General features: G+C 42.8%; 1 protein-coding gene across 1 annotated transcript; it reads left to right on the top strand.

Moving 5' to 3' along the window:
* Positions 1-4802: 4802 nt before the first annotated feature.
* Positions 4803-12675, top strand: Panx3 (pannexin 3). Its single transcript, XM_021173400.1, has 4 exons — positions 4803-4983; positions 7094-7236; positions 9567-9781; positions 11975-12675. The coding sequence occupies exons 1-4, from the start codon at positions 4803-4805 to the stop codon at positions 12612-12614; spliced, it is 1179 nt and encodes a 392-aa protein (XP_021029059.1). The 3' UTR covers positions 12615-12675.
* Positions 12676-13437: the final 762 nt, after the last annotated feature.

Below are 13437 nucleotides of genomic sequence, written 5' to 3'. Positions count from 1 at the left end.
GCAAGCTGCCATGAGTCACACTATGATAACAATAGACTAAACCTCTGAACCTGCATGCCAGTCCCAAATGCTTTTCTTTATAAGGGCTGCCATGGTCATTCTGTGTTTTAATAGCAATAGAAATAGTAACCAAGAAAATATGGTTGGGTTGATAGAAAATTATTCTATCAACACATTATATAATCAGTAAATGAACATAAAGCTGCTGAATGTAAGCATTATATAGAAAAAATATCAATTGTATTACATATATTAGCAACAATTAGGTAACAGATTTTTCTTTAAACTCAGTTAGCAAAGGCATTAAGAATAACAAACACACAGCAGTAAATCCAACAAGAAATATATAAGTTATCTCTGCTAAAAAGTAAAAAGTGGGGCTGGAAAAAAAAACTCAGTGGTTGGGTTGGGGATTTAGCTCAGTGGTAGAGTGCTTGCCTAGCAAGCACAAGGTCCTGGGTTCAGTCCTCAGCTCTGGGGGAAAAAAAAGACTCAGTGGTTAACAGCACATACTGATTTTACAGAGGACCAGACTTTGATTCCCAGCACCCACATCAAGTAGCTCACAACTGCCTGTAACTCCAGCTCTAGGGGATCCAATACTCTTCTGATCTCAATGGGCACCACCACACATACATACTCATATCCACATACAGACACATATCCACATACATACACATATCCACATACATACACATATCCACATACATACACATATCCACACACATACACATAGCCACATACAGACACATATCCACATACATACACATATCCACATACAGACACATATCCACATACAGACACATATCCACATACAGACACATATCCACATACAGACACATATCCACATACAGACACATATCCACATACATACACATATTGTCAATTAAAAAAAAAGGCTTAAAAGTACAAAAGACAGGTTTCAGAAGATGTAAGCAAATGGAGCTTGGTTTTCACATGTTAAGTTATAGATTTAAAAGACCTGACTGATCAGAAGTTCTGGCTGGATTTCCCTACTAAAATTCATAGTCATTGTAAAATTCAAATAGAAGTATGAAAGACCAATATCATCCACAACAATCTTGAACAACCAGACTAGAAATATTACATTATTGTATCAAAACCTGTTGTTATGCCCTCAAAATTAAGAAAATATAGAATTCGTACACAAAAAATAGGCAAGTGGAGGCCAGTCATCTGGTTGACCAGGCATCTGGTTGACAACAGTACATTTTCATGGGAAATGGGTGGGCTTTTCAGTAAACTGCATGAGTCATTTGGATATATGTGTGAAAAATAATATACCTTGACTGCTGTCCCATCCCTATGTTGAATTTTTTTTCTAGATGAACTACAGGCACAAAGAAAAACATGAAATAAATATATTAGAGAACACAAAAAATTTTCTATATTTTTTGATACTGAATAATCAGTAGTTTCCTAGGTAGGACACATAAGACACTTTCTGTTATTTAACAACAACAAAAAAAGGTGGAGGAGGAAATAAAAAAAAAAAAAAAAACAAGCTACTGACTGTAATAAAATGAGAATTTCAGGACATCAGGAAACACCATGAAGAAAATAAAAAAGCAACTAATGAACAGCAAGACGATATTAAATAAAATATATTTCCCAAAATAGTCTTAGAATATTAAGCAGAGGGTGGACAAGCCAACAAAGAATCCAGCAAAAGTTCTAAGCACATACTTCATAGAAGGCTGACATCCAAGTGACCAAAGCAGCTAATTAGTCATCAGAGAAATTTCAAGTTAAAACCTTGATGTATTACTTCTCTACATATTCCAAAAATTTTTTAAAACTTTTAATTGGAAATAATAATACTGGCAAAGATGTGCAGCTCTTAGGAGTCTCCAAAGCTGCTGGTGAAAGTGTAAACAAACACTCAGGAAAACGTAAAGATAAGCATTACACATTGTGAGGCAATCCTCTTCTGGGTATATATCCAACGTTTACACATATATGCCCACCACAAGAAGCATACTACAAGGTTCACAGAAACATTATTTCAGTGTCCAAAATCTGGAAACCCAAATGTCTATCAGTGTGTGAAAACATAAATATGTATATGTTTCTACAATAAAATGGAATAGATATCTGATTCACATAACAGCACAGATGAATCTCAAAGGTGCTTTGAACTGTGAATCCAAACCCCCCCCCAAAAAAAAACATATAGTTTTATGTATAAAGAATACAAAAACAAAAAAATCTGGGTAATTTTTATAAACACAGGAGTCAGGTTTGACAGCAAATGTCTTTTCCCATTAAGCCATCTCTGTAGTCTATATAAAAACTGTTCTTTCCTTTTTGTGGGAAAAGAGGATAGATGTTCCAAAGATTGGTTGAACTAAGGGCCTCACAAATGCTAGGCAACAATTTTACCTCTGAGCTATAGCCATGGCCCTCCATCTATGTAAGGTGTTAAAACTGCAAAACTAATCTATGCTACTAGAAGTTAGGGTGGCAGCTACCTTCAGGGAAGTCATAGCTCTTGGAACATATTGCAATGTCTGAAGAGTCAAAAGTTCTGCTTCTGGATTAGAGGAAGCAGTGCTAAGCTGTGCAAGTAGGCATATTATATATACTGCATATGTATAATTTACTTCAAAAAATAAATATATGTGCATAAAAACTGACCATAAATGTTAACAAAAATGCACGTAATTAAAAGATATGAGACTCCAGAAAGGGGAATGGAGGACACAAAGAAAGCATTCTTTTTGTGGTCCAGATGCCTAAAACATGGCAATCAGCATACATTAGGCAGTTATAAATTAGGGTGGGCCTCTAGCCAATGAGATGAGGGAAAGGCGAGCCTAGCCTGAACATTCATGGCCATAGTATAAAAGTGTTTATAGAGATCCATACACCATATATATCTTAAAATTAAAAAGTTATCAACCAAGCTAACAAATTGTTGTACATGTTCTGCCTGCCTACCTTCACATACACACACACACACACACACACACACACACACACACTTCATAAGGATCAACAATGCTAGGCTCAATTTAGAATCATTGCATCATCCCAGGTCTCTATCGCAATACAGCTAAGTCCCACACTGAAGTGGGGGGAAAGTCACAGTTGCATGTGTGGACATGTCAGGACTTTTAAACTCCAACCATACTTCATAACTGTTCTTTAGACCTTGGGCATACACCCACACAATCATTTCTTCAAAGGATATACCTGGACTTGAGCAAAAGGACCACACAGTCTCTAGAAGCAGGCCACAGCCCTTGGGTAAGGAGTTGCAGAGGCAAGAGTACTGTAATAGTGATTTGAGTAACATACAGGTTCTGCGTAGTTCATAATGGGTATGCCCCATCATCCCACAGACTCCTTGCTCCACCGGACAGCCAAGGAAGGCCAAGAGGAGACTAGTTAAGGGCCTTCTTTTCCAAGTTTAAGGGCAGTACTAGAGACAACAAGACTGTCTTGTTCTTCAACTCGACCACATAAAATCAACTTGAACTGACACTTGCTATGCTGTTCCACTTTCTGTTACTGTAACAAAATGCCAGACATAATCAGCTTAAAAGGAAGAAAAGTTGTATTAGGACTAGAGATCATCACGCCTGAGGCCTCTGCATTACAAAAGGGAAAATAGGAAAGGAGAAAATCTTTATTTAGTTCATGGTTCCAGAAGCTGTAGTCACTTGGCTCTGTAGTATTGAGCCTGTGGTAGCAAAGTAACTCATAACAGTACAGAGGGAAAAAAGGACGAATTTCATGTGGAAGAGCAAGACAAAGAGCATGAGGGTTCCAATATAGACATGGATTCTATCAATGGCATGCTCCAGTGACCAAAGCCCAACCTTTGAAGAGTTCCACCACTTCCCCAGAGTGTCACAGGCTGGCAGCCAATCATTTAACACCTGGCCCTGCATACACTTACCAAAATATAGGGCATGCCTGTCTTTCACAATCTAGCAAGAGTGTTCTCATATACACACCCAATCCAGTGGTTTCTTCACAGGCTGAACCTTGAGAGAAGAGAAAACAAATCATGCAGTTGAAATATAAGCACTGTTGGATCTCCAAGGAAACATTTCCTCCCAAAGCTCAAAGAGCCTGCCCTTTCCACTACAGCATACCATCGCCCCCACCCAACCCCCCACCCCTGGCCTCCTAGAGAAACAGTAAGCTGAGCACAGCTGAAATATACTGTTGAAAGTCTAGAATCGGGGAAGGGAAATTAACATCAAATACAGGGCAGTTTCAGGGAAGAAGTCTGGACCTTAAGCAAAACACGTCACTGAGACAAAGCTTGCTCTATAGAGTAACCATCCTTGATGAATGCTGGGGGGCTCCGTTCCCACCCCAAACCACAAAATGAAAGCCTTTGGCACATTTAAGCAGTCTCCACCCAAATTCCACACCAATTATATGGGGGGCTGAGCCCACGGCCCTCCTTCTCTCCACCACTGCTGAAAATACTGTATTAATCAGAGGACAGCATAAAGCCACAGTGCTTCGTCTGTTGGGAAACAATCTGGGCGAGCAGCCTGGCACCAACCACAGGGAAAGCCTGACCCTCCTCCAATGAGGACTCACGGAGGTTATGCCTTCCTCTAATTGCCAGGGTGTCTGGCACAGAGCCTGATCAGTTATGTTGAGAACCATTTCTTGGTCCTAGCACAGATATGTGAGGCTGGTGCTGCGACACTCTCCGCTGGAAACTAGCCGCCTGAAGCTGTCACTCCACTGTACCTGGATCGCTTAGGGTAGCAGTTTCCTCTGTATCCCCCCAAGTCCCCATTCTCAGCAGCATCATGTCGCTCGCACACACCGCTGCAGAGTACATGCTCTCTGATGCCCTGCTGCCTGACCGCAGGGGCTCTCGGCTCAAAGGACTGCGCCTGGAACTGCCCCTGGATAAGATGGTCAAGTTCATTACTGTGGGCTTTCCCTTGCTGCTGATGTCTCTAGCTTTCGCCCAGGAGTTCTCATCAGGTAAGCTGCTGACAAATGGTAAGAGAACTGACTTCATTTTACCCTACAACAGCTATAAAGTGAGCTAGCTCCTATCTTAAGATTGCCTGGCTTTGGGCTGGACTGGATTCCCAAGAGGCAGGTGGTGCGTAAGTATGGGACATCAGAAGAGCAGAAGCACCAAACAGTTACAAAAGTCAATTTGGAAACCTTACAATAAAAAGCAACAAATTTCTTCTGAGAGGCTTCATCCAGCGGTCAATGGAAATAGATGCAGAGAGAGACCCACAGCCAAACATTAGGCGGGGCTCAGGTAGTGAAGGGAAAGACTGAGAGACCCAGAGTGGTCAAGATGACTACAGAGTCAAGTAACCTGGGCCGGTGGGGGGGATCACAGAGACTAGACCACCAACCAAAGAGCATGCAGGGGCTAGACCTAGTAGCATCTCTACACATTTGTACCAGATGTGCATCTTGGTCTTCATTTGGGTCCCCTAACAATTGGGGGAGGGGCGCTGTCTCAGACTTTGTTGCCTGCCTTTGGATCCCCTCCCCCTAGCTAGGCTTCCTTGTCTGGCCTCAGTGAAAGAAGATGTGCTTAGTCCTGCTGGGAATTGATGTACCAGAGTGGGTTGGTACCCATGGGGGTCTTCCTCTTCTCAGAGAAGGGGGGGGAGTAATATTGGGGGGAAGGGAGAGTGAAACTGGGAGGAGAGGAGGGAAGGAGGTTGTAATCAGGATGTAAAGTGAATTAACCTATTTATTAAAATAAAGAGTAATTGCAAAAAATAAAAGTAATTGCAGAAGAGGAGCAGACAAGCAAGGGGAGGACGGGAAGTATGAAGAAGAGAACATGTTCAACATGCAATATATGTTTAAAATAACAATTAGCTGTCACTTTAGTACATTTTATGTCAAAATAATGATAAAACTGTTACTTTTGGCTTCTACAGATAGAGGTTGGGACTGTGTATTCTCTTCAGAATTTAAAATCCTTTCCTCTTAGCCCACTATAAGCAAACTTTTTTCCCTGCACTCCTTCCCTCCTCTTGCGCAGTTCATACAACCTTGTTCAGAGGTGCTGAACAAACCCCTGCTTCTTCCCCATGACCCTAGACATAAACAGACATGTGCGTGTTTGCAATGCTCTATTCACCGGGCTAACTCAGAAAGCCTGTAACCTCTATGGCAGTCCCTGGGCCCCTGGCTTGCTTTTCTGTCCGTGTCCATTAGCTTAAAGCATTTCCTGATAAAGTGTTCCACCTCTCTCTCTCTCTCTCTTTGCTGCTTCACATCAAAAGAAGCAACAGGCTTGGTTCCCAGCTCTGCCTCTGTCTGATTAGAAACAGGAAAGCTGGAGCCTGTCATCTAAGCCCATCTGCCTTCCCATGCAGAAATCCAGTCATTAGTCCTCTGTGTTTTACAAAATAAAAGAGCCTTCTTTCAATCTGGGTATGGTTCACACATCTGTAATCGCAGCATTCTGGAACCTGAGGCAGAAGGATGACAAGTTTGAAGTCAGCCTGAGCCATATGGTAAGACTCTGTCTCAAAACAAAACAAGGCTGACAAGATGCCTTGTTAGGTAAAGGTGCTTGCTGCCAAGCCTGACAACCTGAATTCAGTGCCAGTGCTCACAAGGTAGAACTACAGAACTAGCGAAAGGAGAGAAACAGTTTCCACAAGGTCATCTTCTGATCTCTGAGTGTGCCAGGACACTTGCACAACATGACAAACATCTAATTTCAAAAACAGTTTTAAAAGTTGTCATCTCTCTTGAGTGGATATGTCATTATCAAAGCCTTTTGGTGGCAAAATGCTGAGTTCAAGGTGTCTCTGATAGCTTCCTGTACAGGAGTCTGAAGGAGCCTTGAGAGAAAAGGCTCATCAGATCTAAAAGACCAAGTCAGTACATTGGTAGCACAGGCCAAACTGTGTGTCCAACTTCATCATGACCTGTCCTCCCATGACACAGGCCTAGAAAGCTGAGGGTCTCGAAGAAGGCGAGGCCTGCCCTCCACAGAAAGCTACCAACTTATAAGGATGTCCCCTCACCCATAAAACTCTTGAGTGACTGACTTCCATTCCTCTGCTGCACCTAAGGCTGCCTCAAAGCTCTGCTCCTTTTGCAGGGTCTCCGATCAGCTGTTTCTCTCCCAGCAACTTCAGTGTCAGGCAGGCTGCGTACGTGGACAGCTCGTGCTGGGACTCGCTGGCTCACCATACGCAGGACAAGGCTGGCCAGTACAAGGTGAAATCTCTCTGGCCTCACAAGGTAAAGCACACAGAGGTTCTTTCAGGACGGCTTCCAGGCTTGGGAGTTGGGGGGTAGACTGAACCACTAAACTCTCTCACACACCACCTTGCCCATTACATTCCCTTCCACCTCACTCTGCCCTTGCCCATTCCTTTTGCCAGCTGACTTTCATATTCCAGGGGTCCTTCAAATGCCTGCTGGTCTCTGGTGTACACATTAGTCTGCAGTTGAAAGCTGTCCACTTTCATCTGATTAGAAGTTTTGTGCCCATGGGTGAGGCTTGTAGACAAGCAGATGTAGGTGAAAGGGGTCCCTCTGGTGTGCTTCATTGTAGAGAAATTCAGGTATCAGTATCTAGGCCTAGCTCAGTATTTCTCTGTTATCTCTGAGAAGAGTCATCCGGTCCTTAACTGAAGAAGACTGCAGCTGGTATCAAGCCTGACTGCTAGCCCTCGGCAAACTCAGTCATGGGTTCCATCATTAAGTACTCACTCACCTGGCTTCATCCCTCGACCCCTCCGGCTAGTTCTCCTGCCTGCAGTGGATGTGAGCATAGAGTCCACCTCCTCCAAGCCTTCCATCAGGAACAGAAAAGGATGGTTGATTAAATGCTGTACATTATAGAAAGTCTGCAGGTCAGCTTGTCACATGGGCTGTTCAGTGTTCTGATTCAGACCAACTTATACTCTTGTTTTTGGTTTCACCCATATCCCTAGTTCCTGAGTCTTTCTGGTTTTGAGTTGTGAAGAGTTTGTTTATTCTTGCCTGGACCTCCACCATTCCCCACACCAGTGTCTTGTGTCAGGCAGCTTGATGGCAAGCTTTCAACCATCTGCTGCTCTAGTCCCCTCTTCTCCTGTTCACTTTGTCCTTAAATTATGGCTTTGTCCTTTCTTGTCATCCTAGAGAGCAAAAGCAGAGACTAGAAGGAGAACGTGCACAAAGTCTCTGTCGCTGGCAGGTCAGCCAAAATAGTGACAAGTCCACAGATTTTAGAGTTGATTCATGTTAAGAAAGGTCAAAACACCTGACTATCAGTGTCCACCAGGAAGTTCTCTGAACCCAGATTCATTGGCTCCTCCTCACTCCCAGTAATATACTCTGTAGAAGTGAGGGGATTAATTTCAGGGATGTTATTTCTTGAATAAGAGTAAAATGCTCATAATTTTACATGAAGCCCTATTCTGGTCTTTCTTTTTTGCAGCTCAGAAAACACAGAGACAGACAGACAGACATACACACACACACACACACACACAACTCGGGTGTACCCTCCATCTTTGCCTCTAAACTTGCCACTACAAAGACAAAGCAGTTTGGAAGAAGCTGTGGGCTGAGGAGTCATTAGGACAACAAGCATCTAAACCTCCCATCCTGGCTACAGATCTTCACTCTTTCACCTGCTGAGTGTGTGATGCTGTGCAGATACTTGACCTGGCCCTGCTGCAGCTTCCGTCACTGTAAAAATAGACACCATGATGGCATCCCACCAATAGTATCCTTGTGAAAAGCAAATGAAATAATGCACAGTAATTGCCTAGCAACAAATGTAGATTTGAAAATTCTTCACAAGTAGAGACTGTACTATGAATAAGACGGGCCTCCCTCTGTTGGATGCCTAAGTATAATAAGGAAACTTAGAGAAAAGTCCTATTACACTCTGCCAGGGCCATTGTAACAAAAGGTGGCCTAAAGCAGCAGAAATACAAGGTGTCAGCAAGTTGGCTCCTCTGAGGGCTGCATAAGGAAGTGATGAGGATTCTTTACAAACACCACAGTAGCTGAGAAGCTAAGAGCTACACATTCCTAAAGTTCCATTGCATTATCTGCATACCTGAAATGACTCTCAAGGAATTCCAAGAATATCTGGTACTGTCATTTGACATCGCTGAGAATACAGAGACCACAAAAGACCAGCATAGGACAGGACACACAGAAGAAATAAAGTTCTTTCTCCCCTAGGATGTCGGGGCCACTATTGATCATAATCTCCGGCTAGATACTCAATCAGCAGTGTTGCGGCAGCGAAGGCAGAGTTCTCCCCTACCAAACACTATTTACCCTCCATCCTTCTTTTGCTTTCATTATTTCTCTTCTCCTTGGCACCCCAGACTGACCATAGGTCAGAAAACCCATAGACCATGGATCTAGGTAATATAGAGATATAATGTCCCTTCTCTACCAGTTTCACTGTATTATTCCATATGGACAGAGGGCTTTGGGTGGTCAACAGTATACATTCTCTTCCTTCTAAAGGAGAACAGCAGACCACTTAAGCCCCCTCCCCCTTAGCTGTCATTCAAGCCCCAGCACCTTGGGCTCCCTCCTCAGCCTTCTCTTTCTTGCAGGCTCTTCCCTACTCTCTACTGGCTCTGGCTGTGGCCATGTATCTGCCTGTGTTGCTGTGGCAATATGTAGCTGTGCCCTCCCTCAGCTCTGACATGCTGTTCATCATCAGTGAGCTGGACAAGTCTTACAACCGTTCCATCCGCCTGGTACAGCACATGTTGCAGATCCGGCAGAAGAGCTCTGACCCCCACGTCTTCTGGGATGAGCTAGAGAAGTGAGTTGCCCCCCTCTAGCTTCTTCTAAAAGATTTTTGTGGAGCATTAAATTGATATCCATGCATAATCATATTTATATTTTCTCTATGCCATCCTTCTCAAGACAGCAAAGTATTCAGTTCACCCCTACCTTCTTGGAGAGGAGGGAATGAACTTTCTCATTGTTGTAGAAAGAAGAGAATTTGTCTCTAGTTGACAGATCCTGAACCACAGGGATTACTCCCTCTAAAATATTACTTTGTATATATTCCCTTGCTCAGAACCTCAGCTAACTCCACTCATGCTTAGCAAAGAAAAAAAAAGTTGGAATTCTCAAATATCTGTCCAAGGCCTCAAGCACATTGTCAACTACTTTTCAAATTTCTAGTTACACTTTGAGCGTTCCTAATCTCCAAATTGCCCAGCACTCCAAAACCAATTGTAAAAAATAAAAAGTATTAAAGTCTTTCAAGTATTCCAAAATAAAAATAAATAAAACCCACCCAAATCTGAAACACTCCCAGGCCCCTGGGATTTGCCTAAGCAGTCTCCTATCCCTGAGCAAATCTTAGATGAAATTAGTCATTCATCTATCTAAATACCAGGCACACTGTGATAAGCACATCAGGGACTTCCCCCTCTCCCCCTCTCCCCCTCTCCCCCTCTTCCCTGCCCTCTCTCTCTCTCTCATGCCTGTTCAGGACAGGGGACAAAGGCAACAAGGTTGTACCTAACAGTATTGGGCTAACATCCTATTGAAGGAAAGCAAACAACTAGCAAACAAACAAACAAAACCCACTAACATGTTTTAATAGATGGCAAGCGGTATGAAGGAAACAACAGTAACAGAGGAGGAGGAAGCTGGAGACTAAGCGATGATAAGGATGGTGCAGTTTTAAATGGGTCTGGCATGGGCAGCAGGTACCATTGAGAAGTGAGTTGAGCTAAGATTTGTGATCATCTTCTGTGCATGCTGTGTCCCCTTTTAAAAGTTCCTCCAGTGATGGCGCATGCCTTTAATCCCAGCACTTGGGAGGCAGAGGCAGGCGATTTCTGAGTTCGAGGCCAGCCTGGTCTACAGAGTGAGTCCCAGGACAGCTGGAGCTATACAAAGAAATCTTGTCTCATAAAACAAACAAACAAACAAACAAAAAATACTCTTCTGTTGGGCTGGAGAGATGGCTCACTGGTTAAAAGCACCAACTGTTCTTCCGAAGGTCCTGAGTTCAAATCCCAGCAACCACATGGTGGCTCACAACCATCCATAATGAGATCTGACACCCTCTTCTGATGCATCAGAAGACAGCTACAGTGTACTTAGATATAATAATAAATCTTAAAAAAAAAAAAGTCCCTCTTTGCCATTTAAGCCAGTATGATGGAGATATCATGGTTTCTGAACCCTCTCCTTACACTGTTACTCCATCTCCTAATAGTCACAACTACTATGGTTTACGTGCATTTAGCAGTAAGTATTAATTTTATTGAATATGGTATATCTTATCAGCCCTTCTCCTTAAAGCAGAGACAGGCTTACCTGTACCTTGCCAGCATGGCTCTCAAGAATGAGTTGTTCACATACTAATCTGTATGAAGTGATTGAACTGGCCTCAAAATCACACTTAGAACACAGAACCATTGTTTACATTACCAATCTTAAGTTTATTGCTTTGCAAGTCATACTTCAGCTTTGGACTTCATTTAATCTTCCTGGGCAGAAACTCTTTGGGATTGTGACCGTTCAAAATGTATTGATCATCCATAGGCTTAAGACACTGCATTCAATGTTTGAAGAACTGGGGGTTACTCACACCTCCTCTGGTGGAAGAACTGTGGTTGTGATTACAGAAAGAATACAGATTTTCTCCAATACTAAGAACATCACGTTTGGAGCTAGAGAGATGGATCAGCAGTTAAAAGCACTGGCTGTTCTTACAGAGGACTGGAAAAGATTCTTAATACTCACATAGCTGCCCACAACATCTGTAACTCCAGTCCCAGGGGCTCCAGTGCCTTCTTGTGGTGTCTGTAGGTACTGTATACATGGAGTGTACAGATATACATACAGACTAACTATCCGTACACATAGAATCAAAATAAAGGTTAAAAAAATTAATATGTTAGATACACAGACTTGCTAGTCTTCCAAGTGACTTTTGGGGGATGGTTCTACATGGTCCTCCCTAACAACGCCTTTTTTTCCCCCTGCCCAGGGCCCGGAAGGAACGGTACTTTGAATTTCCCTTGCTAGAGCGGTACCTGGAATGCAAGCAGCGCTCCCATTGGCTAGTGGCCACCTACCTCCTGAGGAATGCCCTCTTACTCCTCTTTACCTCAGCCACTTACCTGTACCTTGGCCAATTCCATTTAGATGTCTTCTTTCAAGAAGAATTCAACTGCTTCATCAAGACAGGGCTGCTACATGATGAGACCCATGTGCCAGAGCTGATCACATGCAGGCTGACCTCCCTGTCTGTATTCCAGATTGTGAGTGTCTCCAGTGCAGCAATATACACCATATTGGTCCCAGTGATAATATACAACCTCACAAGGCTATGTCGGTGGGACAAAGGACTCCTATCCATCTATGAGATGCTCCCAGCTTTTGATCTCCTCAGTAGAAAGATGCTAGGATGCCCCATCAATGACCTCAATGTGATTCTTCTTTTCCTCCGAGCTAATATCTCTGAGCTCATCTCTTTTAGCTGGCTGAGTGTCTTAAGTGTGTTGAAGGATACAACCACCCAGAAACACAACATCGACACAGTGGTTGATTTTATGACCTTTGTGGCTGGCTTAGAACCCTCAAAACCTAAACATCTCACCCAACATACATATGATGAACACGCATAGTTTAAAAAAAGAAACATAGATAAGTTTTATAGAAAGTAACTATCCTTCTTCACAAGCTATGTAGAGTAAAAGACAGAAAAATAATAATGATATCCACGTAAAATGGTTAAGATTGGATTCAGCTGAAATATTCTGTATTTTTTTATTACGTATTTTCCTCAATTACATTTCCAATGTTATCCCAAAAGTCCCCCATACCCTCCCCCCCCACTCCCCTACCCACCCATTCCCACTTTTTGGCCCTGGCGTTCCCCTGTACTGGGGCATATAAAGTTTGCGTGTTAAGAAGATAAAAATCAACACATGAAAATTCAATGTGAAGTCTGGAAGTCAAGAGTCAAAGAACTGAAAAGTTCAGTTTAGAACATTCAGAGGACAGTAGTGCTAAAGGAACAAGCTGAAGCAAAGTGCAGTCACTGAACTCAGAAAGATTCTAAAGGCCATTTATGGAGGGAAATTCTCACAAGGCCCACCCACTCTAGAAGTCATGCTTCTCTTCCCACAATGGGCAGGTAGAACAATTTAATAAGAGATTAATAAGGATATGAACCCCTGAAACTCTTTGATTTGTCCTGCCCATCTTGCTTTGTGGACATTTTCAGCCTTGCCACGCACTCTATGGCCTGCTAATGAGACAAGAAATAATGATGGCTTTAACTTGTAATCTGCTTTTGGGACATAAGGACAGAGACAAGGCCATAAGTTGAATCTTTAGGAGTCCAATATGCTTTTTATGATATAAACTGAGGATTCTTTTCCATGAGGGCTCAGATTATGGACTATGAACACCTTCTAAAATCTTAATGAAACTAGGTGTATTCTT

This window comes from Mus caroli, chromosome 9 (genome assembly GCF_900094665.2).
Source record: "Mus caroli chromosome 9, CAROLI_EIJ_v1.1, whole genome shotgun sequence".
NCBI classification, from domain to species: domain Eukaryota; kingdom Metazoa; phylum Chordata; class Mammalia; order Rodentia; family Muridae; genus Mus; species Mus caroli.
This window is presented reverse-complemented; position numbering and strand designations above follow the sequence as displayed.